The sequence below is a fragment of the Amphiura filiformis genome, chromosome 17, assembly GCF_039555335.1.
Source record: "Amphiura filiformis chromosome 17, Afil_fr2py, whole genome shotgun sequence".
In the NCBI taxonomy this organism is placed as follows: Eukaryota; Metazoa; Echinodermata; class Ophiuroidea; order Amphilepidida; family Amphiuridae; genus Amphiura; species Amphiura filiformis.
Genome location: NC_092644.1, coordinates 33723685 through 33748785, shown reverse-complemented (window position 1 = coordinate 33748785; position 25101 = coordinate 33723685). Strand labels below are relative to the sequence as shown.

The 25101-nt window shown below is 39.0% G+C and overlaps 2 protein-coding genes across 2 annotated transcripts in view; one reads left to right on the top strand and one right to left on the bottom strand.

Annotated features, from left to right (window-relative positions):
• Positions 1-24550, top strand: part of LOC140137664 (sulfhydryl oxidase 2-like) — a 41909-nt gene extending 17359 nt beyond the window's left edge. The window contains exons 6-13 of the mRNA XM_072159399.1: positions 11700-11848; positions 12964-13117; positions 14768-14884; positions 15894-16189; positions 16657-16786; positions 21129-21260; positions 21714-21852; positions 22938-24550. Coding sequence (XP_072015500.1) covers positions 11700-11848; positions 12964-13117; positions 14768-14884; positions 15894-16189; positions 16657-16786; positions 21129-21260; positions 21714-21852; positions 22938-23569 — 1749 coding nt within the window. The 3' untranslated portion in view covers positions 23570-24550. The remainder of the gene's footprint in view (positions 1-11699; positions 11849-12963; positions 13118-14767; positions 14885-15893; positions 16190-16656; positions 16787-21128; positions 21261-21713; positions 21853-22937) is intronic.
• LOC140137666 (E3 ubiquitin-protein ligase TRIM56-like) lies at positions 1138-6272 on the bottom strand. The gene is made up of 2 exons (XM_072159400.1): positions 5853-6272; positions 1138-2880 (listed from the first exon to the last, which is right to left on the bottom strand). The coding sequence occupies exons 1-2, from the start codon at positions 6229-6231 to the stop codon at positions 1670-1672; spliced, it is 1590 nt and encodes a 529-aa protein (XP_072015501.1). The 5' UTR covers positions 6232-6272; the 3' UTR covers positions 1138-1669.
• Positions 24551-25101: the final 551 nt, after the last annotated feature.

Sequence of the window (25101 nt, the reverse complement as noted above, 5' to 3'; positions counted from 1 at the left end):
AGAAATGACAACATGATGTTGGAAGTTGACCTACAAACACCACATCAAATTTGGCTGATTCCATTTAGGTGCAAGTTGGGACATATAAAATATTACAAATATGCCAAAAAATCAAGTTTGAAAAAAATTAACCAATTTCATATTATAGTTTTATAGTTTAGTTTAGTTTAGTTTAGTTTAGTTTAGTTTAGTTACAAAGACCACGCAAATCTGGGTTATGAGTGACATACAGTACAAAAACACATAACATAAAATCAATTACAAGAATACAATATAAAAATAAAATGCTGGGTACTAGGTATATAAAAGTGATTTACAAAGATTCAGGATAAGCAAATGTTCTTTTAGTACAAACCAAATGTATTTCAGTATAAAGACCTTAAACATACCTCAATGACGTTTCATACTACACCATAGTACTTTCTCAAATTGACTGATCAACTCCCACACGCCTCGTCTGTTTCCTGCTGGAACTCGAACAGACGAGGAGTGTGAGAGTTAATCAGTCAATTTGAGAAAGTACTACGGTGTAATACGAAACGTCATTGAGGTATGTTTAAGGTCTTTATACCAAAATTCATTTGGATTTGTACAAAAGAACATTTGCAAAATATGAATTATGAACAATCTTGATGAATTTATTTACGGATTCAAGATGTTTGTTTGTGTGTTTGAAACACACCTGGGTCCAGGTCCAGATAGGACCACTGGACCAGGCTCAAACAAAATGCCAGGCTAAAAAGCATATTATAAGCATGCTGGCCTATATGGCAAGAGAAGTGAGGAACAGATTTGAAGATAAAGAGCAAGGAAAATAAGGCCACTCTCAACAATCAAGTGAACAATTTTACTGTCAGCCTTTGGGTCAAGAGAAAGAAAATGCTTTATAATCTCAACTGCCACTGAGGCTTGTGATTGGTTAAATTTGGCAACCCTGTGACAGTGGTTGCCATCAGTAATTACAAAATGAAATCGATCCATAACACAGAGAGATTTGAAAAGGTTGAGTTAAATTGTATATCATTAATAAAATATGAACAACAATTATAAGATCGTACAGTATGGCTCTAATAGAAATATTGACAGATATATGAAAATATGTCATAATATAAATATACATGTATATAATACAAAAAAATGGTGCAATTTAAAGAAAACTTGCATCCTATAAAAACAGTTTGTGGCAAGAATTGTGCAACATCATACCTGCGTATGTTTATATTTTGCTCCATAATTTACATTTTAAGAAATTTTCAAAAATCCTGGTTATGATTTAAGTGAGCTTTGTTATACACCATTATCAAGGGTTACAGCTCGCTATGTTGTTGGCTCGCTATGTCAAAAGTTTATCATATCAAAAATATGCTATGTCATATCAAACAAAGTTCGCTATGTCGAATCTAACCCTTAGAACCTTTTTTAACCCTAACCCTAGTCCCAGCCCCATACCGAACCTTATTTCATATTCTACAAAGCGAATCTTACCATTTTGGTGGGAAACAGGCTCCTTGCCCTTTTCTTTCCCTTTGCCTTCCTGAATTTTTTTTTCATTTTTTGTCAGGGGGGCACTTTTCTCTTTCATTTTTTGTCAGGGGGCACTCTGCCTCACCTGCCCCCCCCCCCACTGGCTATGCTACTGAGCGAGCAGAATGGCCTGTAAAGACCTTTCCTAGCCTTTAAATGGGCTGCCAACCATTGTGGTACTATTGATCTTCACATGAATGGAATTACCATATGCATTGTCCTCATAATCAAACCAGTATGTACCATCCTTGCTGTCATTGACAATCAGGACCTTGCCGTCGTCCAGACGTGCATCGATCGCGGCACCACCACCTTTTATGGGTTTCCCGCTGAAGTCAACAGCCTGTATAATGCCACGATAACACCACTTCCTCTCACTCTGTTTCTTCAGTTGGATCGAGCATTTAGTCGGGTCTGCTTGGGGTACACGTTGCGGTAATAATGGCGAGGGTGGGGATGGTCCAGGAGCTGGAGGCTTACGCAAGTTGCCTTTACCCTTAGTACTAGGGCCTGGCTGAGGGCCATCAACATCGTACAAGTGTTGCAGCAATTCTTGAATCTGCGTGAGGGCCGAGTGGTGCTTAGCGGTGAACTGAAGATCCGCATTGTGGGCCGCATTTTCAGGTACCGGAGTTTGCTCGAGTTCTCGTAAGCGATCTAGGATTTGCGTCTGCGCGGCTAAAAGCTGAGTTGGGTGTCCCATATCACAGGCGTCTTCAGCGAACTCGCAAGCACTACTCATCTGCGCGGTAAGTGAGTCAATGGTCTTAAAGTTTCCAGTTAATCGGTCATTTTCAGTTTGGAAGAGTTGCTTCAAGTTGGCCTGGGCATCATTGTAACGAGAATCTATCAATGAGTAAACCTGCTGCACAGACTCGTACATATCTCTCTGTTTCTGATTGAAAGTGTCCAACAAAGTTTTCTCTGCCTTCTCCAGTATTGTCCGCATACGGGCCATCTTCTGACTCTTCTTATTCACCTGTGACGACAGAATCCTCACGTCTGCGCGGATCTCATCAGCAGCTGCCGTGAGATCGATGAGGTCGTGACCGCGGTGGTTCGTGTGGCCGCAAGAGGCGCACGCTGCCGAGCGACATTCACGATTTCTGCAGTATAGGGTCAGGGTCTGCATGGGGTGCTTTTGACAGTGGTTCTGCATCAGAGGGTTGTAAGATTTCTCCTGGAGATCTTTGATCGTGGACAACTTGTGGTGATTCAAGGCTTTCATCTTGTGGTGGTTGTCTACGCAGGTCTGACATTGGAAGCAGCTGCAGTCATGGCAGAAGCTCATGGCCTGGTTGCCTTCCTCTTGGCAGTTGCCACATGCTATCTTGTCTTTGAAGATGTCTTGGTGACCTGTAGAATCAAAATAACCAAATTCAAAATGTTAATCTCTCCACAAAAATCACAAAAACTCAAACATTTTAGGGGAGCAGAACAAGCAAGCAATTGATGATATCCAGGAAAGTTGAGAAATGATGATGTCCCATACAAGTTTCATTTAGGGGAGGGGTCAAAGAGATCAATTACATTTGAAACATTAAAAGGTTGCAATATATCGATCAGAACTTCAGATGGTGATGAATTTTCAACATCTCATGATTATGTTTAAGGCAGTGACATAACCAGGGGAACTGTTGTGCAATTCTCCCCCCCATCAAATTTTTTCAGGGATAAAATGGGGAAGGGAAAGAGGTAAATTGTTATTTAAATGACTAAAAATGTGACCAAATAATTGACAAAAGGGGATGAAAATTTGCCCCCCCCCCCACAATGGGACAAAAATCACAAAATATTGACAAACGGGGACAAAATTTTTGTTTTGGCCCCCACACACACACAATAAAAGGCTGGCGAAGCCCCTGATTGCAGGCAAGGAGAGAGGAGGTAAAAAAAAAACCCTGGTTTCGTTTATAGGACGATCTTCTGTTTGTTCCCTAATTTCAGAATTGAAATGGAACAAAATTAAAATGAGATTTGGAATGCAACAAGATTAAAATTAAAATTCGAAGTCTCATGTAAGAATCATTAATAAGCAGATTCAAATTAGTGATAAGCAGATCAGATCCCGAATTGGTCCGATTTTGACCTTATCTGGTCTAAATATCTCAAGGGGTGTAGGCAGTAGCGTAGCCAGCGGGGGCCTGACAAAAAATGAAAGGAAAGGTGCCCCTCTGACCAAAAATGAAAGAAAAAATCTGGAGGGCACAGGAAAAGAAAAAGGGCAAGGAGCCCTTTTTCATCAAAACTCACCCCGATCATGGGCCAAAATAGTGTCAAATACGCACGCGCACATTGTCACAATAGAGCAATTTTCGTCGCGATCATGGGCAAAAATATTGTCAAATTCAAAATTTTTTGTGCGCTACACACGCATATCGCCCCAATAAAGCCTAAAATTTCATGTTGCAACTGCAATTTTTTTTCAGCTGTGCCCCGGAAAAAAAATTTGCCCCCCCCGACCAAGAAAGCTGGCTACGCCCCTGGGTGTAGGACTTGTTATATTTGGTACCGGTATTGTACAGATCCGGTTGGAATCCCCCGGATCAGATTGGCCAATTTAGCAAGCAAAACGATCAGTGATCAGCAGATTTAGATTCAGAGTTCAATAGCGACAGGAAAAAACTGTTCGTTGGGCCGGACTGACACAGATTTTGCATTTTGGAGATTTTTTTGTTACATGCAAGTACAAATAGCCAGGGTTTTTTTTTGCAGAAATGGATTGTTTTTGACTGAAATTTTTGGAAAACATGTATACAAAAATTGTTCAGATTTTTCAGGCTTCCTCAGATTCTTATGTTCATTTTACCTCTCCCAGAAAGAAAAAAAAAACATTAAAAATATCCCGACCGAAAGACTTTGAATGTGTGTCTGCCCATAGAACAGGGCTTTTTGTTTTTCATGCCCAAACCCTTTTTTTTTATTTCAGTTAGAAAGCAAAACAAATATAAAATATACTTATATCTCTTTAACATGTATTATATTTCTAGCAAAATTGTTGATATTTGTTTGAGATATACTGTAGTAACTGTATCCTAGTTTGCTTCCTTGGCCATCTTGACCACTGGGCTGTTCTAATTGAAATCCATACACCCCCTATGGAAGATATGACCTATACAGGGAGTGTAAATTTCAAATGGAGTCATTCACAGGCCTGATTATTCCCCAATTTAAATCGGTTTTTGTTAGTGGGGAAATTAAGAAAGTGTTAATTATAAACTTTTTAGGGGTTGCATGCATTAAAAATGAAAAACAATTTGAGAAAAAACCCATACAATTATATGCTTCAGAAACCCAATTTTTACCCTCTGATATGGCTAAAACCCAGGAGATTCGGGGCCTTCACCCCTGGACCCCACTGGGGTGTTGCCCTGGACCCCCCGCCATGAGGGGCGATACTACGGTCGCTCCGCTCCCTCTGTTCGCCAACTTAAACCAAAACAGATTTTTTTTTTAGGACCACAATCAGGCCTGCATTCAGGTAACCCTATTTGAAATTCCTGTCTTGTCTTCCATAGGAATGATAGAGAGTGTATGAATATCAACTAGAATAGCCCATTTTTGCATAAAAACAGCATCCAGGATGGAAGTACTATTCCATGAAATAGGAAATCATATCCGCCCAGCTGGTGATTAAAAACAAATCAAGACCACAAATTGAAACTTTTGGACTGTGGGTGTGCCAGTATTTTGTGTTATTTTGTATTAATAATAGTTATGAAACACAGAAATGGAGGTGTTATCCGATATTATCACATTTTTATACCAATTCAAAGTTTTCCCTACTTTTTTTAGTCCTCAACTCATTGTAATTTAAATCAAAACATGATTTGTTCCTAGAATTTTTATAGCTACATGTTAATGTATTTTAATTTTCTAACAATAATATATTAAGTTATCTCCGGTATAAATTTCACTGAGAACTGGCCCAGGACTGGATAACAAAATTTTTCAGAAAACAACATCAAATTTTCCACCAGAGTGGTCTACCAAAAAGGCAAATGGTCTTAGCTTTTGGCCTTTATGTTTCTCAGTCTCCCAGGTAGAGGGTACATTTTTTTGTACTCAGTACAAATGACCATACGGATGTGCCGCCAACATAAGTCGCATTTATGGCCATTTGGTACGCCTATGGCAGTGTGCATGCTTTTTTTTTCAATTTGAACTTGTCCATTGTAATTAAAATAGAAAATTACAGTGGAACAGTGTAAAATAAATGAATAAAGAATCATACATACTATAGGGATTCCTTGAAACAGATATACACATGTATATGGTACATTCTGAATTTGAATTAATATTTTACCATGTATAATAATCAAATTTACCTTTCATATTCTGAACAAGAAAATTATTAGGCAGACTATCAATGGTGCCACCAGGTAGAACAACTTCCTTGTTGCAGCCAGGACAATTAAATTTCTGTCGTCTGCCGGAATGTCGCATGAGGCAAGACTTGCAGTATGTGTGCAGGCATGGTAGGCATTTGGCTTGGTGACGGCCATCGTCAAAATTCTCGTTACATTTGTGGCAAGTCAGTAACTTGACGGATTTCTTCCGCGGCTGAACTGGAGGTTTTATTGCTGCTGACATGATGGTGTGCGTCCTATGGTAGTCGGTAGTATCCTTGTTCCTTATCTTAACAAGATTTTGTTGCTGTGGTCTGTGCTGTAAGTAACAAGTGGTTGCATATAAATTTTCACACATACAGTGACAACAACTAGTATCAGGAAGTATAATGATGGAAATGACGTATTGTTGGTTGTAGTCCATTCATTCACTACTGATGATTTGGTACACTAGACAAATATAAAAGTTGTGCTCGGTCACATGTGTGATATTGACTTTCCAGCATAGTTGCTACAAGTTTGTTAATATCCACCTTGAACAAATGCTATCTTCAGTCAGTTGTTAAGGTGGTACTAACCTGGAAAAAAATTAAATATTACAGGGCATGCAAACAAGGCAGTTGTATTTATTGTTTGTGCATTAATTTGGTGATTTATTGGTTTGTTCATCCGTTCATTTATTCATTTATTTAGAAAATGTCAAGACAAGTAAAATTATTCATAACTTCAAGACAAAACAAAGCAGGGAGAGTGCCCAAAGAAAAAAAAAGCACATGAGTGTAAATTTTAAATCATATTTTTATCAACCAATTTGGTGATTTTACTGATTTCTTTGCTTTATTTTTCATATTACAAGTGCTCTAAATTAAGCCAGGGATTTTCGGGCGGGCTCGCTGGTATCCTGCCCGAGATTACATTACCCGGCAGGAAATACCCTGCCCGAAAAGTGCCCAAATTCAAAAAAAAAAAAAGTAAGTTATTTTTTTTTTTGGTTTTGTAGTGTCCCCAGGACCTAGACCTAAATGCTAAGATCATTCATGGTTGACTTAAAAAAAAATAATAAAAAATTTGCATGATTGTTTGTGTTTTTAATATGAAAATTGATAATTTGTATTTATGTCATACTCTATAATCAAAATGCATTCAAATTCAACACAAAATTACCCCGAAAATCACACCCCTACTCTAAATGGGAACACAAAGTGGATTTTAGTTCATAAACGAGTGGTACTAATTAACTTAGCAGCCTCACCTTAATTCCATTGATGGACACTACCAGGACTACAATAAAGTTTACATAAGACATCCCTTTCCTTATCACAGAATTCACAGAATACAGAAAACAAACAGTCATTCATCCTGCAAATGAAGGTTGCAGATAAAGATAATAAATAATTATTTTTTACCCAGAAGTGTCAAGTGTATGACAATAAGTGAAATTCTAATACAACACTCAAATTTACAACTACACTAGGTTTCAGAGAAGTACGGCAGTCCCTTGCTTAGATTTACGCGAGCGTCCTGTTAATGAGCGCCATACGTGGAGCTTTGTGTTCACTTCAAGTGTGCTGATCTGCGCCGACCAACGATTTGACGCACAATTGGCCAATCAGATTATCAGTCTGTTGCTACCATTGTCAAACGATTGATTCAGCCAATCAGAACCCGTAAACGCTCTGCACGCTCTCTCTGACAAAAACTTAAGCAAGTTACATCCATGCTAGTGATGTTACAACTTGCCTAAGGGGCTAGTGTCATCTTCAATCAGTGGTCTTTTGTATTGCACAAAATGAAATACCATGTTCTCTCTAATTAATGTGACCCCTTCTAATAAACAGCCACCAGTTTTTCCAATCAAACTTACTTTACTTTACTTTTGTCCTCCGCTTATTCCTCTCAGAGTCGCGGGGAAATGATGGGACGTCTGTCTTGGGCTGCATGGGTAGTATCTGTCAGGTTGGTATTGTGCCTTGTCAGGATTTTCTTGACCCCCTCAATCCATCTTCTTCTTGGCCTTCCGACAGGTTTGGTACCGGACAGTTTGCTGTTGTAGGACCGCAGGGCTGGTTGATTTGTGGGCAGGCGATAAGATGACCAAACCATTTGATGCGATGGCTTTCAATCTGGTCTAGCATAGGCTTGGTGCCAACCATGTCTCTGATGACTTCATTCCTAATTTTGTCCCGTCGTGTCTTGTTTACAGCTTTTCGTAGGCATTTCATTTCACAGGTGGTGATCTTCTGTTCAGTCTTTTTGTTCATAGCCCATGTTTGTGCCTGGTAGCAGAGAGTCGGGGTATAGATTGCGTTGATGATTGTTCTTTTGCATCCATTGGCACAGCTGGGTGGGAAAGTATAGGCCCAAGCATGAAGGTGATGTTGTTTGCTTTCTGGCATCTGGTTTCAATTTCTCGGTCTATCTTCCCGTCTTCAGTAAAGATGCTGCCCAGATACTTAAACTCCTTTGATTGCTGGAGGGTTGTGTTGTCAATCTTGATGTCCAAGGTATTTTGGGATCGGCTGATCAGCATGGTTTCTGTCTTTGGGATGCTTATGCTCATGCCATACTTTTGGCAGGTTGCGTGCAGTCTGTTGGTGTGGTTTTGTAAGCTAAGGCTGTCTTGGTGGATGAGACATTGATCATCTGCAAACAGTAGTTCATTGAGAGCTTCTTCATCTAGATTTGCTTCTTGGGTGATCCTGTCCATAAAAATGAGGAACAGGAGAGGCTAGAGGACACATCCTTGTCGGACACCTGACTTCACAGGAAACCACTTGGTGAGTCCGGTCCTTGTCCTGACAGTACAGAGGCTGCCCCTGTAGATGGCTCTCACACTGTCCAGCAGTTGCCCTTTTACACCGTAGTCTTCTAGCACAGTCCAGAGTAGATCTCTGTTTACTCGATCAAACGCCTTCTCTTGGTCTATGAATATAGTGTACAGGTCTTGGTTGTACTCAATACTCCTTTCACACAACTTTCCAATCAAAGTGGTCCATAAATCCTATCAAAATACATTACAGTACATGTATTTTCGAACATATGATCGCCGATTTCACGATATTCATGTGTGTAGCCATTGTTATCAACAGATTTTACAGTAGCGAAATTATGTCAATGTTTTTGATGGGAATTATCATTATGCGAGGGGTATCAAAAAGTTTTAGAAATGCCCAGAAGTGAAAGAGCTATATCAATGAAATTTTGTCAGTGCAATCACTGGTCCTATATGTACACTATGGTGCAAAAATGGTCTCATAAGTATGTTTACTTTTTTTTTACAGGAGCTAGATGTCACTACCTGTCTATGTAACCGCATAACCAGCAAAATGGAGAAAATTGAGGCATGCAGCATGATTAAGTTCCATTTTAAGGGTTACAGTGCCCAGAAAATCTGTGATGAAATAAAAATTCCTTTTCCAAAAAGCAACAGAGACATATCACAATCACCACCGAAGATAACTTTCATTTCATCATCAATTTTCAGGCACTGCAACCCTTCAAAAGCAGGATCTTAATAATGCTGCTTGCCTCAATTTTCTCTATCTTGCAGTTTATGCGCAGTAACTGGGGCAGCAGGTTATTGGCATCTAGTGCCACCTGTAAAAAAAGTAAACATACTTATGAGACCATTTTTGCACCATAGTGTACATAAGGACCAGTGATTACACTGACAAAATTTCATTGATATAGCTCTTTCACTTCTGGGCGATTTCTAAAACTTTTTGATACCCCCTCGTAAAATACACCTAATTAATAATACCTCCTTGGAAAATGCAACATCCTGAGGGCTTTAATTAGAGAGAATATAGTATGCATAATATATATTACACATTTTTAAATGTTTGCTAGCCAGTCCTACCAAAAAAGTGATAAAATAATATTGAAATGTTTATTACATACACATTATGTATTTCACATTGTGACAAGCACAAAAAGAAATCCATATCATATTCAGTTCAGAAAAATAGTAATTTGATTTCAAAGGGAAGTTTGGCTTGTAAAATTAATGCTTTGATGATGTTTTTGTTACTAAACATTATTTCCTGTTGGAAACCATTGATCTAGAGACTATCTTTGTGCGTAATAAAACATTTAGGCAGATCAGTTCATTTTGTCGTATCTTTATGTTAGTTTGTTGTGCATGTCATTTTGGTTCACTAAATTTGACACAGAATGTGCATGGAGAAATCTTGTGGTCACCTGCTCCGCAGCTAAAGATGATGATGAGTGAATCAAAAAGTGACCTACTTTTGTATTGTTTAAACAGTGTTCGTTTGTTTGTTTGTTTGGCCCTTAAGGACACATGATAACAATTATATTCCGATGTGACACTATCAGACAATATTTTAAACATTATTAGCATCACAAATTTGCAAAAAACCCAAATTGTGAAAAAATCACCCCCGGGCAGATTTTTGGGTATTTCTCTATTTACGATCCTGCCCATAATTGTCTCCTTTCGATATATCACGTCACATGTTATACTTTTAGAACATATCATAATGTACACACTAACAATAACATAAGACCTATAATTTGTAGCTCTGCTAACACATGATTGAGACAGCTAGCTATAGAACAAATTCAATCTGTAATTATTGTACATAGCTCTAGTCATCATAGACCTACTACAATGATTGTAGATCTTCTCTTTGATTAGTTCAAATTGTTATATTTTTGTTATCAAAGTCAGGATTTGATTTGATATAAGTTCTTTTCAGATTCATTGATGCAATGCAGGAATGTATGTGACGTGGCAATGCATTCTGTATTTTGCAGATCGACACCCATTGTATTTTTCAATAATTTAATTGCATCTGTGTAATGAAGTCACAATTCTATGTATGGTGTGATCGAGCAAAATTGGGTCATATGGCATGCCAAAAAATGTTCTTCTTTTTTCCGTTTCCTCATCTAGCCCATGTTTACAGTGTACAATATTAGGAATAATTTCGGAAGAAAAAAGAATTACTTGGCCTGCACTTTTGTGTTCAAAAGAGGCTAGGGATTTCACAAACAAAAATCTTTACCCAAAACAGTGGTTAGTGAAAAGGTCCCTTTTAAGGGGTACTACACCCTGGCCAATTTTGTGCCTATTTTGTATTTTCTCAAAAATTATAGCACATTGGTGACAAGTAAGATATGTATATTATAGGGCAAGGACTACAACTACTGCACTGGAAATTCAGCAACTCAAGGCAAGTAGTTATTGATTTATTGATCAAATATTGGTTTTCCTCATTTTTGACTGTAACTCCACAACTGTTGTCTGTGCTGAAATAAAATTTCCAGTGCAGTAGTTGTAGTCCTTGCCCTATAAAATCCATATCTTACTTGCCACCAATGCGCTATAATTTTTGAGAAAAATGCAAAAATAGGCACAAAATTGGGCAGGGGTGTAGTACCCCCTTAAGAGGATTTCAAGGAAGATCAGTAATTATGAAAGCCAATTCAATTCAATTCAAAGTAGTTTATTCACATATGCTTTTCCATCTTAAGCCAAATGCAGCAAATTTGAAATTGAGATAAATGCAAACCTATGATGTATAAAACAATACAATACATAAGAAAATACACAATACAAAATAAACAACACATTGCTAGACCTTTGGTGTTTTCAGTAATAATTATAGTAACTGGAAAATGCCTTCTTTGGCCTCCGTGGATCAGATTGTGTCACATATGATAGTATGAGATTGACCCTCCTGTGCAGAAAATCATTGGTTGACAGAGTTTATAATCTCGTGTCATTCTTGTGCTATCATTTCGCACAGATATATTATCAATAACATTAATTTTCCTGTCATATTTTTTGTATCATTTCAGCTCATACTGGACATGATTCCTCATAGTAAGGAGGTTACTGTGTGCCGGACTCTGATGGCAGATAATCCGTTGGTTGATAAATGGTTCATTCAAAGTTTCCCGTCGCTATTTGTTGTGGAGAGTGACCTGGCACCAAAAGCTTTATCACTGTGAGTCAAATAAAATAGAAGAAACCACAAAGAGATGAATATTTGGGAAATATCTTCCACAAGGGGAGTAAGTTTTTCAAATGTAATTGGTCAGGGTTAATCATTTTGAAACCCATACTCCCCCTGTTTTATCACTTTACCTATATCTTCCACAACTGGTGTGAGTATTTCAAATGGAAGCTACCCAATTGTATATTCTATTCGAAACTCTTACTCCCTCCGTGGAAGACTCTAGCTAAATCTTCCACAGGGGTAGTATGGATTTTTATGGAATAGCCCATTTAGGTCAACTGCTGAATGGAACAAATATCCTTGACCTGCAATTTTGGAAAAAATACTTGGAACACTTTGTCGAATTTCTGTGCAGAATTTGTTCAGATCATGGAAATGACGTATATTGTGCTGGGGAACAAACAGGACATCTACAACAAAGATTTACCCTTCCCCCTCCCCATCAATCAATGCTGGAACACATGGAAACTACTGAAGACATTGGTATTTCTCAACATTGCACGGGGGCGAGGGGTGACAGTTTTCTATTCATTGCCCTAAAGTGTTCCAAGACTTTTCTTAAAGATTGTAGCTAGACAATTTTCATAAATAAAATACAAAGCAGTATTTATTCCAGTGGGCACTACTATCAGATTTGTGGGCCTCTAAGAGCTATTTTGATTGGTTACAAAGAGGGGGTATATCATGTATTGAGCCAATCAGGGATAAGGTAAGAATAGTCAGTAGGGCTAAAGGGGGTTAAGCTTAAACTTGCTGGAAGCTTCAATGTAGATCTGGGCATTGCAAAGAGAACCCTTGTCTGTAATCAGGGGTGTTGAAAGTTCAGCTTTTAAGCTGATTTCAGCTTTTTTATTGACAAAATGTATCCGTTTTCCAGCTTTTTTTTTTCGTAATTTCATCTTTTTTGTCGGTGGCCTCACACCTCTGTGTAATGAACAGTGTAATGAACTTTAAATTATTTAAACTTATTTAAAGTCAAGGAAAAAAAACCCAGAAAATAACATCTTACATGTATGGGGAATAATAGTTTTGACTTCCTCAGCAAAAAAAAAAGTTTACCAAGTCCTTGTTGTCACCAATTTCCTCTTTCTTTCTGTCAGCAGATCAGGAACAAGAGAGACCTTCAGACAAAAGCTACTGCAATTTCTTGGTAAACCCGTACCCAATGCTAAAGACCCACCTCCTGGTGATGCTGCAAAACCTAAAGATGGTGCCAAAGTTGCTGCTAACAAAGTAAAAGTTGTAGAAGATTCCAAGGTAGGTACTGGTGTCGTGGTGATACTGATGGTTCATTTGATTTGATTTGATTTGTTCAAGTTTTGACAACCCTAGATAACCCAAGAAAGCCTCTATTGAAGCTTATTACCATTGGGGTCCATTTGAAAACCGGGACGGGTTGGGAACAGTCAGGGGTTAACACCCTTTCTCTTTTCTAAACTGGCTGCGAGATTCATGTACAGGTATGGCTCTCTGCACACGAGACCGACGGCTTAACGTCCCCTCCGAAGGATGGAGTACTTTCATGATTCATTCACCCAATTCTAAATGTATCATGGGGAGAGCAGAAGTCTGAATATAATCTACAGAGGTTGTCAATTAATTTCAGACTTTTTTTTCCAAGTCAATATCCCAGCAAATCGCCACCGCCGGGAATCGAACCCGGGACCTTGTGCACTAAAGGCAAGTACACTAACCATTGCGCCACGCTCTCCCATCATTCTATTCATCAGAATAGATACACCATTTTAACAGAAACAATCTCCTGAATTATGTTGAAGTCATTGAAATTGGTCTGTTTGAATTGTGACCCCCATAAGGACTATCTGATGGAACTTTTGATCCTAACACAAAAAAATGTAATCCTACCCCAGGATTTTCCTCAGCGAGGGTGAGTCTGTGATCTGTCATGACCAGAAAAATACAGCACTAATTTTGTACAAGTCTTTGGGCTTGATTGTCACAGCATACGAAAAACGCCCTAAAACTCATGTTTTTGGCCCTTATTTCCAAAAATTGACGAAATATTAAAATTTGACCTTCGTTGCCAGTTAGAACTAACTAAAGGATTAGGATTTAGCTATGTTTTATTTGGCAAAACACAAACATTTTTTTTTGCAAAAAATTAGTGCTGTATTTTCCTGGAATAGCAAGTAGATTTGATCACAGTCTCATAGACTCCTGGAAGTTTGAATTTTCCCCCCTCTCCTGTTGTTGTTGAGTGATGGCTTATTAATGTGCAATACCTTCTTGATTCCTCGTACAAACCATCATGTGACCTGATGATACAGAGGGCAGACAGTCTCACCCTTGATGATGAAAATTTGAGTACTCAGGGACTGCCTTTTGAGGAGAGCAAGAGCTACTGCTCTCCTTAAATCTGATATAGCAGAGTGATTATTAGCGCTCCTTAATAGGTGACCATTCTTTCCTTACATTTTATTGTAAATGCTCTAAACAGCTATCCTTAAAGCTCTCCTGTAAATTCCAAAATGCAGTCCCTGAATACCACCTGAATATTCCAAGGTAGGAATGCATTTTTTGTGTTTGGATCAAAAGTTTTAAACTTCAATCATTATTTATACAAACAAGGTTGAACTTATATATGCCAACTGAAAATAGGATATCCTATTATTGGCATGTTTTGCTATATGTAACACCAGGGATGCAAGTTTTCCGGTTTTTGCCGGATTTCCAGTTTTTTAGGGTGATAGCCTATTCCCCGATCCCTAGCGTTCGCTAAAAAGATAGTGCTCTGATCAAACATTCGGCTTGCTCGCTTCGCTCGCACCATTTCAGGGTTTTTTTACAACAGCTACTTGCATCCCTGTAACACATACATGCATTCAACAATGCCAAATCTGAATTTCCATATTATTAAACTAAGTTTTTCTTATATTTTTGAAGCAGCCCAGTAAGGTAGGAGTGAAGACAGAAGGAGCACAGATACCAGCATTGGATGTAGCAGATCCTGAAGATAAACAACAACACTTTATTGACAAAGAGGATGTGGAAGAAGAACATAAGGTATGAGTAGGATCTGATAGAAACATGGCGGCTTATCGTTTGTATATTACGAAACCTGAAAACAAAATCCGGCTGGCAGGTGCCGTAATGATGTAATTTGTTTGACTTATAATTGGTGAAGACCCATAACACAGTTGATTGATATAGAATCATCAGAATGGTTTGCATGCAGCTCAGTTGGGCAATTATGTACAATTTGTTAAGCCTTCTCTCACCCCAATCCAGTGAAATATCATTCAGTTTATCCACAGGAATCAAGCGGGGAATCAAGTCAAAATCATATAATTACCTTTCAATGTGATTGTTAATGTTTATAGCAGTTTGTAATCTTTGGATATCATAAGTAAACACTGTAAAGATTTGCCTTTCAACGGCTATGGGCTCCCTTGACAGAAATAGAATGTTAGGCACAAACTAAAAGTACCCTTCCGTAAATTCCCACTAGCAAATAAGGGTATAGACCATTTATTCTTGTTGGGATTTTTAGAGGAGGGAGATCTCTTATTTGTATGTGAAATTTACCCCAAGGCAAAGTAGCACATGAGCCCATTAGGCAAATCTTATAGTATTTATATACAATGAGCATACATGCAAGCATTCCATATGCAGTGTACGACCATTGCTTCTTTACTCTTGAGTAATCTAGAACTTGGCTTCAGGGAATTAGTATGCCTAAGTTTTCAGATCACTGTGGATATAGTTTTCACCATTTCGCTTAAGCGACAACAAAAAAATCTGTTCTACGCAGGCTAGATAGTTTTCCTGTTTAAACAGAAATCCCTAGTTGCTTTTTTTCCCAAATTTCCAAATTTTTAACCTGTTTTGGAGGATTTTTGGTCAAAAAACAGCTGTTTTTACCTGCATACAGCTAAAAAAATTTAAAGGCACAAAATCTAGGTCGGTTGGGCTTGTAAAACGAGGTGGGTTTTTTTTTGTCACCTTTAGTCAATATTTATATGCAAGGCAGGCAAAATAATTATTTATCCGCTATGTTTGTTTGTTTGTGTAGGATGGCGAAGATGATGATGAGGACTCACATGGAGGCGCAGACTCCCTCAAAGACGACTTTGAAGCAGGGGAAGAGAACGCCCTCCTTGGCGGCCTAGCCATACCGGATGATTTCAACCCTGGAGTGGTGAAAGGACAATCTAAAGATGGGGACGAGAAGAACAAGGACATACCACAGATGGCGCTTGGACAGACAATGCCGTCACAGGAACAACTGTGGGATAAAGTCCATCAGAAGGGGAGAGAAAAAGCAGCGTCTATGGTGTCAGAAAGGCCAGAAGGAAAGCCAGTCAGAAAGTATGTAGAATTGAAGAGTGATCAATACAGTTATGCATTTTTTGTTTGTTTGTTTTTTACTACTCCTGATTTAACCAGAAAAAATGGTAAAACGCGATAATGTAACTATTATTGGGTACATTTATTATGGATTATAATACAAACCAATATTTAGATTGCAGACTTAATTTTGCAAATTCAGAAATTCCAATGCAACTTCCATATTTGTCAAAGTGCAAATTTTAGAATAAAATTTGTGTGTAATTTAAATTCAGGAATCTGGACTTTTATGAAATTTGTGTGTAATTTAAATTCAGGAATCTGGACTTTTATGAAATTTGCAAAGATAAAAACCTTGTAACATAGTAGACTGAGAGTTAGTAATGTTAATCAGAACATATAGTCAATTTTAATCTACAATCCTACAAATGCATCTATTTCATATATTAATGATTTAATTTAATTTTTTTGTCTTTCATTATTTACAGACCACCGATCCATATGCTAGATTTAGAATCTACATTACATTATGCTTTACGTCATGAAATCGCCCTGCATGGAGTCATCAAAGGACCCACCTTAGATGCTCTCTGTTCATTTATTTCTGTATTATCTAGGGTGAGTACTTGCTAAGTAGGAAATCTGTAAACATCTGTCAAGTAGACGAGTGGATATTCATACGTAGTGGTAGATAAATTGGTTAAAGAGTTTCTGTCAATCATATGACGTTATCAGTGAAGGATATCCCGATTGGGGACAAGATATAATCACAGCATCACCATCTGCTGAAGATGCTAGTCGAACTAGTGAAAACATTCCAGGTGAGCGTAAAATAGTGTAGTGTTGAAGTTAAACTCTTTAATGGGCTATTCCAGTTGAAATCCATACTACCCCTGTGGAAGATTTTGGAAATATCTTCCACAGGGGAGTATGTTTTTCAAATGTAATTGATCAGAGTTAATCATTTTGAAACTCATACTCCCCCTGTATTATGGCTTTACCAATATCTTCTGCAACTGGAGTGAGTATTACAAATGGAAGTTAGCCAATTGTCTATTCTATTCAAAATTGATACTCCCCCTGTGGCAGACTTTAGCTAAATCTTCCACAGGGGTAGTGTAGATTTGAAATGCAATAGCCCAATCATCTTTCAAGCAGTCAATGTTTTTTAATCATAAAGATCGTTTGAAGCATTATAGTCCTTTTTCCAGTGATCTCACTGTGTTCTGATAAACCATTGTTATAGTCTATCTCATTTCAACTTGAGAGTAACGTGCACAAATCTAATCGTGCGGGGCGTATCCTTACAAGTAGAAGAGCGATTTGTCCGCACGTGTGTGATCATCATCATCAGTCGGCTGCGGAGCAGGCGACTACAAGCTTTCTCCAACCAATGCGACCCCGGGCAAGCGAAACAACCTTGCCTGGATGCAGCACCCCCCAGCATCCCCCAGGAGGCGCCGGACACACCGTAAGCACAGCGCGCACGGCCTTCCCGGCTTCCTCCCCCCACGTGTTGGAATACAAAGCGCACACTCCCCCACAGGCCCACCATCCTCAAGACGCAGTACATGGCCGAGAAACCTGAGCCGATGAATCCCGACTCCGGCAACCAGTGGAGCGGCGCCGGCCAGGCCGCAGATGGCCCCACTCGGAACCCGATCCACACGCCCGATGCTCAACATGACTCTGTAGCAAGACGCCGCAAACGCATTGATCCCGCCCTCCATGTCCCTGGTAATTACCCACGACTCACACCCGCACAGAAAGACAGCAACACACGCCGTCCGAAACAGCCTGACCCCTGCCTCGACCGGCAAGGACGGGCCCCTCCAAAGGCGCCCCAGCCTCCAGAAAGCCGCCCAGGCCAGTGCCCCCCCTCCCTCCAGGTCTCCAACACCAGAGCCCATCCTGGAACCCAAACACTCGAAGCCTGGGACATGGCCGATGGCACCACCACAGACCTCAAGCGCTGGCTGGGCGTCACAGTTTGCAGCCACATACTCTGTCCCAGGTGCGCCGACGACAAGGCCCAGATCTGCTGCTGCATTTGCAGTCCCAGCAAGCCGCAACCGGGTCCGGTCTATGGAAGATTCCAGCAGGGCAACATCATCAGCAAAATCCAGGCCACTCAGCATCCCGGCAGGACACCCGCTCGACCGACGTGGGTAGGCAACAACTCCAGCGTCAATTCCAGAAGTTGACCCCACCAGAAGGCAGTCTACCAGGACAATGAACAGGAACGGTGCCAACACATCACCCTGAAGCACTCCAGCCGTCACCCGGAAAGGCCCCGAGATACTGCCATCCACCACAATGGCACCACTGGAGCCCCTGCAGAGCACCCGGATGGCATTGACCACAACCCCTGGCATTCCACAATGCCGCAGCACTGAAAACATGACGGACCTGTTGATGGAGTCGAAGGCTTTTTTGAAGTCCACAAAAGTGACTGTTAAGGGAAGTTGGTACTCCTTGAAGCCTTCCATGATCCTCCTCAAAATGTGTATTAATGAAGAGCTTATTTCCAAACCGTGTTAAGTCCACCCACCTTCAAAATTGAGATTTTGATGAAAATGGGTAGTGAGTAACTAGGGCTATCCAGCAATGTGTGTGTTTTTCCCCAAAATTAGTCAAGTTCCGAAATATTGACACACAAAGTATTGATTTTTTTCCAAAAGCGTGTTAAGTCCAATCCAGTTTGGTAGCAAACTGTGTTAAGTCCACGAACACTGCCCTTATGGGCAGCTTGTAGGCAAGTAGCACAGCATAGGGCTTCCAATAGTTAATCGCCCAAGTTCTGCATGATTGATAACACTGCCTTGCTTTGTGTCTTCGTTCTTCTTTGATCCTGAGAATACCTGAATTTGGTCTGCATAAAAAGTTGTTGTTGTTGTTGTTGTTGTTGTTGTTGTTGTTGTTGTTTTTTGTTTTTGTTTGGGGGAAATTGTGATAATGTGATAAAACAAGTGGATATTTCAGGTCATCACTTATTGTCAGTGAAATGATGTTTATTCAAATATGAGAAATGCAATTCAACTAAGTTTTGAATTTTGAACTATTTTAAACGTCGCATTTTGGTATGTTTTTAATAAATGTGTTATCTTTTAAGACTATAGTTTGAGAAAAATATGGTTAGTTCTGTGTTACAGATACTATGTTTTGTGTCAAAATGTGTTATGTCCATGCCAGAAATTGTGTTTTGTGTCAAAACGTGTTAAGTCCATGCTATTTTTAAAACAAATTAATTCATTAAAAAAATTCAAAAGTCTCTAGATTTTAACTTAACATGTTTTTATGGTCCTATATATGTCACCTTCACTTCACTGTAATTTTATAGAAATCAAACTTTTTTTCATTGCCATAAAGAAAATTCCTGATTTTCTTCAAAGTGAATCTTGTGGACTTAACACGGTTTGGAAATAAGCTCTTCATTTGCTGAGCACAGCTGCGACCCGATCTAAAGCCAGCCTGGTTGCTTCTCAGCAAAGGATCCATGTGGGGTCGGATCCTGTTCAGAAGGATCTTGTTGTACACTTTTGCGGCAATGGAAATACCACGGTAGTTTGTCATGAGAGAGAGGTCACCTTTCTTTGGTAGAGGAATGATTACATTCGTAACCCATTGACGTGGCGGTGTCAACGTTGAGAATACTTCCATACAGAATTCGAGAATCATATCAATCATGCTATCCCCTCCTCCCTGAAGGCTGCTATTGCTTTGACTACTTCTTCACGAGTTGGGGGCTCAGTGATAATAGGAAGATCTTCAACAGCTGGTGCAGGAAGTTCTTAAGCTGCTGTGCCACTGTCGTTGTTAAGGAGTGACGTGTCCGCACGTGTGTGATACAATTGCGTAAATGCACCAATTCAAATCTGCAACTGCAAAATCCAACATGGCGTTACTCTCAACTTATGACGAGACACGCTATAGGACAATCACCTGTGAATCACATTGGGCTATTCCATTTAAAATCCACACTACCCCTGTGGAAGATTTTGGAAATATCTTCTACAGTGGGAGTATGAATTTTAAATGGAATGAAAATATTGGCAGCTCCATACACACTCTGACAAAGATTCAACCTGAATCTTCCACTGAGGGAGGGTGTGTTTTAAATGGAGCTGCTAATGTGTTCATGTTCATTCCATTTGAAATTCATACTCCCCCTGTGGAAGATATTTTCAAAATCTTCCACAGGGGTAGTGTGGATTTTAAATGGAATAGCCCATTACATGCATTCAATCTTGAATGTTGTACTCTTTATTTTCCTATCAATATTTCTACCACCAAAGCTTTCACAACACTATGATTAAAAACAGCATTACATGCATTATTTTGATCCGACAAAATATAAAGGAAGTAGAAGTAGGCAAAGTTCAATAGCCAAAAATTACCAGTTCCAAGGCCACAGAAGTGTTAAACCTGCCAAAACAACATGAATCAATGAGAATACAAAAGTGCGCTAGAACAAGTGATGAAAATCACTGTGCACATAAACAGATACGCTAAATCAAACAACCAATGTAGGCACAAAAGCAGTCTAAGTTCGATGGCCAAAAATTGCCAATTCTAGACCCCAGTCTCAGGAAAACAGTACAAAAGTACACTGGAAGTGATGAAAATCACTGTGCACGTAGCAGACAAACAAAACCAAACAGACAAAAAATGTGACATTTCAAGCAGATAAACTGCTCTTCTTCAGGGACAGACAACAAAATATAAAAGCAAACAACAAAAACTACATGCTGTAGTTTAAAACCAAATTCAAGTCAAAAACTGAAGGCAAGTTCAAATAGAACTCAGTAGTAAACAAGACAGCAAGCCCAGAGCAAAATAAGCTGTGTCTTAACTCAATGAAAGCAAGTGCAAAACAAGTTGGACCCGGTTTAATGTCAGACCATGTCTAACTAAGGAAGTTATCCATGTATAATATGTCTGTGTCTTTTTCTTCTCATAGTACTTTCCAGGAAGACCTCAAGTGATGAATTATTTAGAGGGCATCCGGTTCTGGCTGGAGGATGGGCAGCAAGAGGAGATCTCAGCTGATGATTGGCTCAACTTTGTCAACAGACAATATGATCCAGAAATGGTTAGTAGTCAGACTCCGGAAATGTTTTATTTGGAAAGGTTGAAATGAAACTATGCAATTGTCAGGCTCATATCATCACAAAAACATCTCATGTGAAATAAAGTTGAATGTCTGCTTCATGTTAATGCATTCTTTGTAAAGATGTTGAGATAAAGTAGGAAATATCTCCTTTTCCTCACTTCATTTACTTGGATCCTTAGATTATTAAATTCCAGATAGGAAAGTCCCGTGCCTGAGCCTTCTGAGCCTGCCTGAATTTGGCTGACACCGGTAAAGTGTTCGAACCTGGCGACCTCGCTTACCAGAGCATACACAGAGCACTTTACTAAATACTGAAGAGAGTTTGCGTGCAAGCGTTGACAAGTTCAAGCTAAATTAGCAGGAGTGATTCACACTGTCAAAGGTATATTTATACACTATACATCAATTGTAATCACCTATTTTCATTCACAGCCTGAAGATTCCTTTTTACCCAAGCAGATGACATGGGTTGGTTGTGAGGGTAGTGAGCCTAAATACAGAGGCTATCCATGCGGTCTGTGGACACTATTTCACTCTCTTACAGTTAGTCATGTATCAACAAACAGAATGAGTAAGTAGATCAACAAATATTTATGGTCAAGTATTTTGCTGTAAACCTTTGATGAGAGCGTATTTCGGCAATAATAACAAGGCGCATCCTAAGCATAGTATTTGTGCTTTATGCATTGTACACATTGTTAAATCTGCCGCCATATGCGTAGTACGCGTTGTGAGTTGTGCCTTGTCAACATCTTCAAAGGTTTACAGCAATTTATTTTAGTGAGAAATCAAAAATACACAGGCAAACATGCTCCCACAAAATAAGCGTAAAATCGCAAGTTGGGAGTTTTGAGACGTTCCAATTGTTGAGTTGCTGTTCTTTGTTTGAAGACACCTGTATATGTATGTCCTTTGCGAATGGGAACAGAATTGAATACAGTGTACAGCATATTATGTCCTCATTCACAAAGGACATACAACTGACTATTATACAGGTGTCATTCAACAAAGAACAGCAGCTCAACAGTTGACTAAGTTTGATGTCGTGTCAAAGGTCACGACATGACATCCAAACTCTGGAGGCCACTAGTCTGTTGTAATTACTGTTGGAACATCTCAAAACTCCCAACTTGCAACTTTATACTCATTTCTTGGGAGCAGATCACATGTGTGATGCGATCAAGCAAAATCAGTCGGAACTCGGAAATATTGATTTTGAGATATAGCCAAACAAAGGAACTATTTCCTTTTGTTTCCTGTTGTTTTGTAAACTCTGTAATTGCTCATATCTTTGGAACTGGTTGTTCAATTTCAATGGGGTTTTCTGCAAAATCTAGCTTTATAAATGCTTTTTACTATCCTATAAGAAACTGAAAATTTAATATTTCTGAGTTCCGACTGATTTTGCTTGATCGCATCACATATGTGCTCCCAGACGAAGTAGTCTCAGTAAGTAAGTAACAAAGCAGATAATAGAGAGCTTGCGATTTCCAAAGGTAAAGAGGCTGCCGATCTGGTCAAAAACTGTTAAAAAGTATTTCAAAGTGAAGAAATGTTTTTTGAACTCAATGTATTTGTAAAATATCGTTTCACATCTATATGATTAACCATTACATCACACACTTTCACTTGCAATTTATTTACTTTTTCCTCCAGTTGAAGACCCTAATGTATTTGAAGTTCTTCATGCCATGAAAGTATTCATCAAACAGTTCTTCAGCTGTCGCGAATGCAGCAAAAACTTCGCACACGAGAGCGCCCACCTAGACCTCGAGGTGAAAACATTAGATGAATCCATCTTGTGGTTATGGCGTGTTCACAATCGGGTCAACCAACGTCTCCATGGCGACGACACGGAAGATCCCAAACATCAGAAAGTTTTATTCCCACCGGCAAGCATGTGTCCGTCATGTAGGGGAGGAGAAGACTCTATGTGGCAGGAGAAAAATGTATTGATGTTTTTAAAAGATTTCTACGGATTGAAAAATATCAACTTCGATAACCTGGAAACAGATCTTGATGAGTCTGACGACCGAAAGGTCACCAAAGGTCAAAGTGCACAGGAAGTAAAGAGGAGAGTGAGGGAGCGGTTCAGACAGAAAGAAGTGGAGCTGAGACTGCAGAGAGTGGAGGGGAAATTGGGTGGGGGTTATTTTGGATTGGGAGTCAATAGCTTAGATTTAAGTATGTGTTTTGTCTTATATGTGATGTGTGCTGCTCTAGTGACATTTATTTATATGCTTGTATGGAGAAGGAGGAGGAGGAAATTACCAAAGTATAATGTATAATTGAAGATATTTATTGTATTGTATGTAAAGTGTAGTTACACACAAATTTGAAACAAATCCATGAACAGGAGCTTACATTTGTATTCATAAAGTCATACACATCTGACGATTCTGTCAATCAAACTACAACGCAGCCTGTGATTGGTTAGTATCACATAGCTAGGCTTCCTAAGTTCTGCTATACTAACCAGTTACAGGCTGTGGGAAATTTGACTAGTTTCGTTATTTCTGGCTTTGTTACAGCTGTGCCTGGTTGTATAAAGTGATTGGACACCACTAATGGCCCCTGACCTTTTTATCACAAGCTGGTAGTAACCATGTATGTCATTTAAAAAACCTGGTTATTAGATGAAGTCACTTCATAACTGAACTCCTTAAAATTCGTATCATGCCAAGTTGACCAGAAAATAGAAAAATTGTTGCCAGAAAATAATCAACCCTGGTTTATATTTCTTTCAAATTTTGTGTGTATTACTCTGTAACATGTGAAGAGCTGAGATGCAAAATGGGATATATCCCAAGCTTGCCTTATGTTAATTATGTAATAAATATTGCAATTTCTATTCTATTTTTTATGCTTAATTAGTTTTAATGGCTATTTTAATGAATTCACTATTTATCTTTTATTTTGGGAAAATCTTTTATTATCATATTTCTTGGTATTATCAATATTAATAGGCAGCGATGGGATTATATCACTGTTTGCATCTGAACTATTCATGCGTAAGTGTGAATAAGAAGTATATATTATTTCAGCCAAGCTGATTATTTTAAACAAGGTATTAGTGTCTGAATGGGGCATTTAATGTCTAGTACTAATATATAGTAGAATGGTACAAAGTTTCCAACATGAACTGCATGTGGAACAAAATCATGATGTTAATATTGAATGAGGAATGCATGTTATGTTATGTAAATATGTAGAAATACAAATATATGATATGAAATGGAATCATTTCTTGACTTTTGTCGGAGTATAATCAAAGACTCAGCCACATCTGTGTATGGCTCATGGGATTAGTGTACCTATATAGTCCATTTGGCCTTTCGAAACAGTGATGTCTTTGTGTGATACAGGCGGTGTATCAATCTGTAGGGCGCACTCACATTGCGCCACATCGTGCACTACAGAAGCACCGACTTTGTCCGTGTGTGTGTCACGCACAGACACTACTGTCTCAAGGAAGTATAGTACTGTTGCTGTATTTAATTCTTGGACAAGTCATGTACAATATAATAGCAAAGAGTGCATACAGTACTGATATATTGTCTGTTAGCTATTGGATCTATTCCTTTCTTGAGTTGGCATCGTCAGGGTGCAATTCAAATGTGCTAGATGAAATACAGTATTAAGTGCTATTGTGTGTGATTGATGAGATGAACAAAATAACAGTACACCTGCTAGAAAGTAGTAGTACACCTACAGGTAAATTAAGTCATTCTTGGGCAAGCTCAAATGTACCTGTTGCGTCCATGTATTGTACTAAGCGTGTACGCAATGTAAGGCGCGTGTACGCTTTCTTCTGTACCGC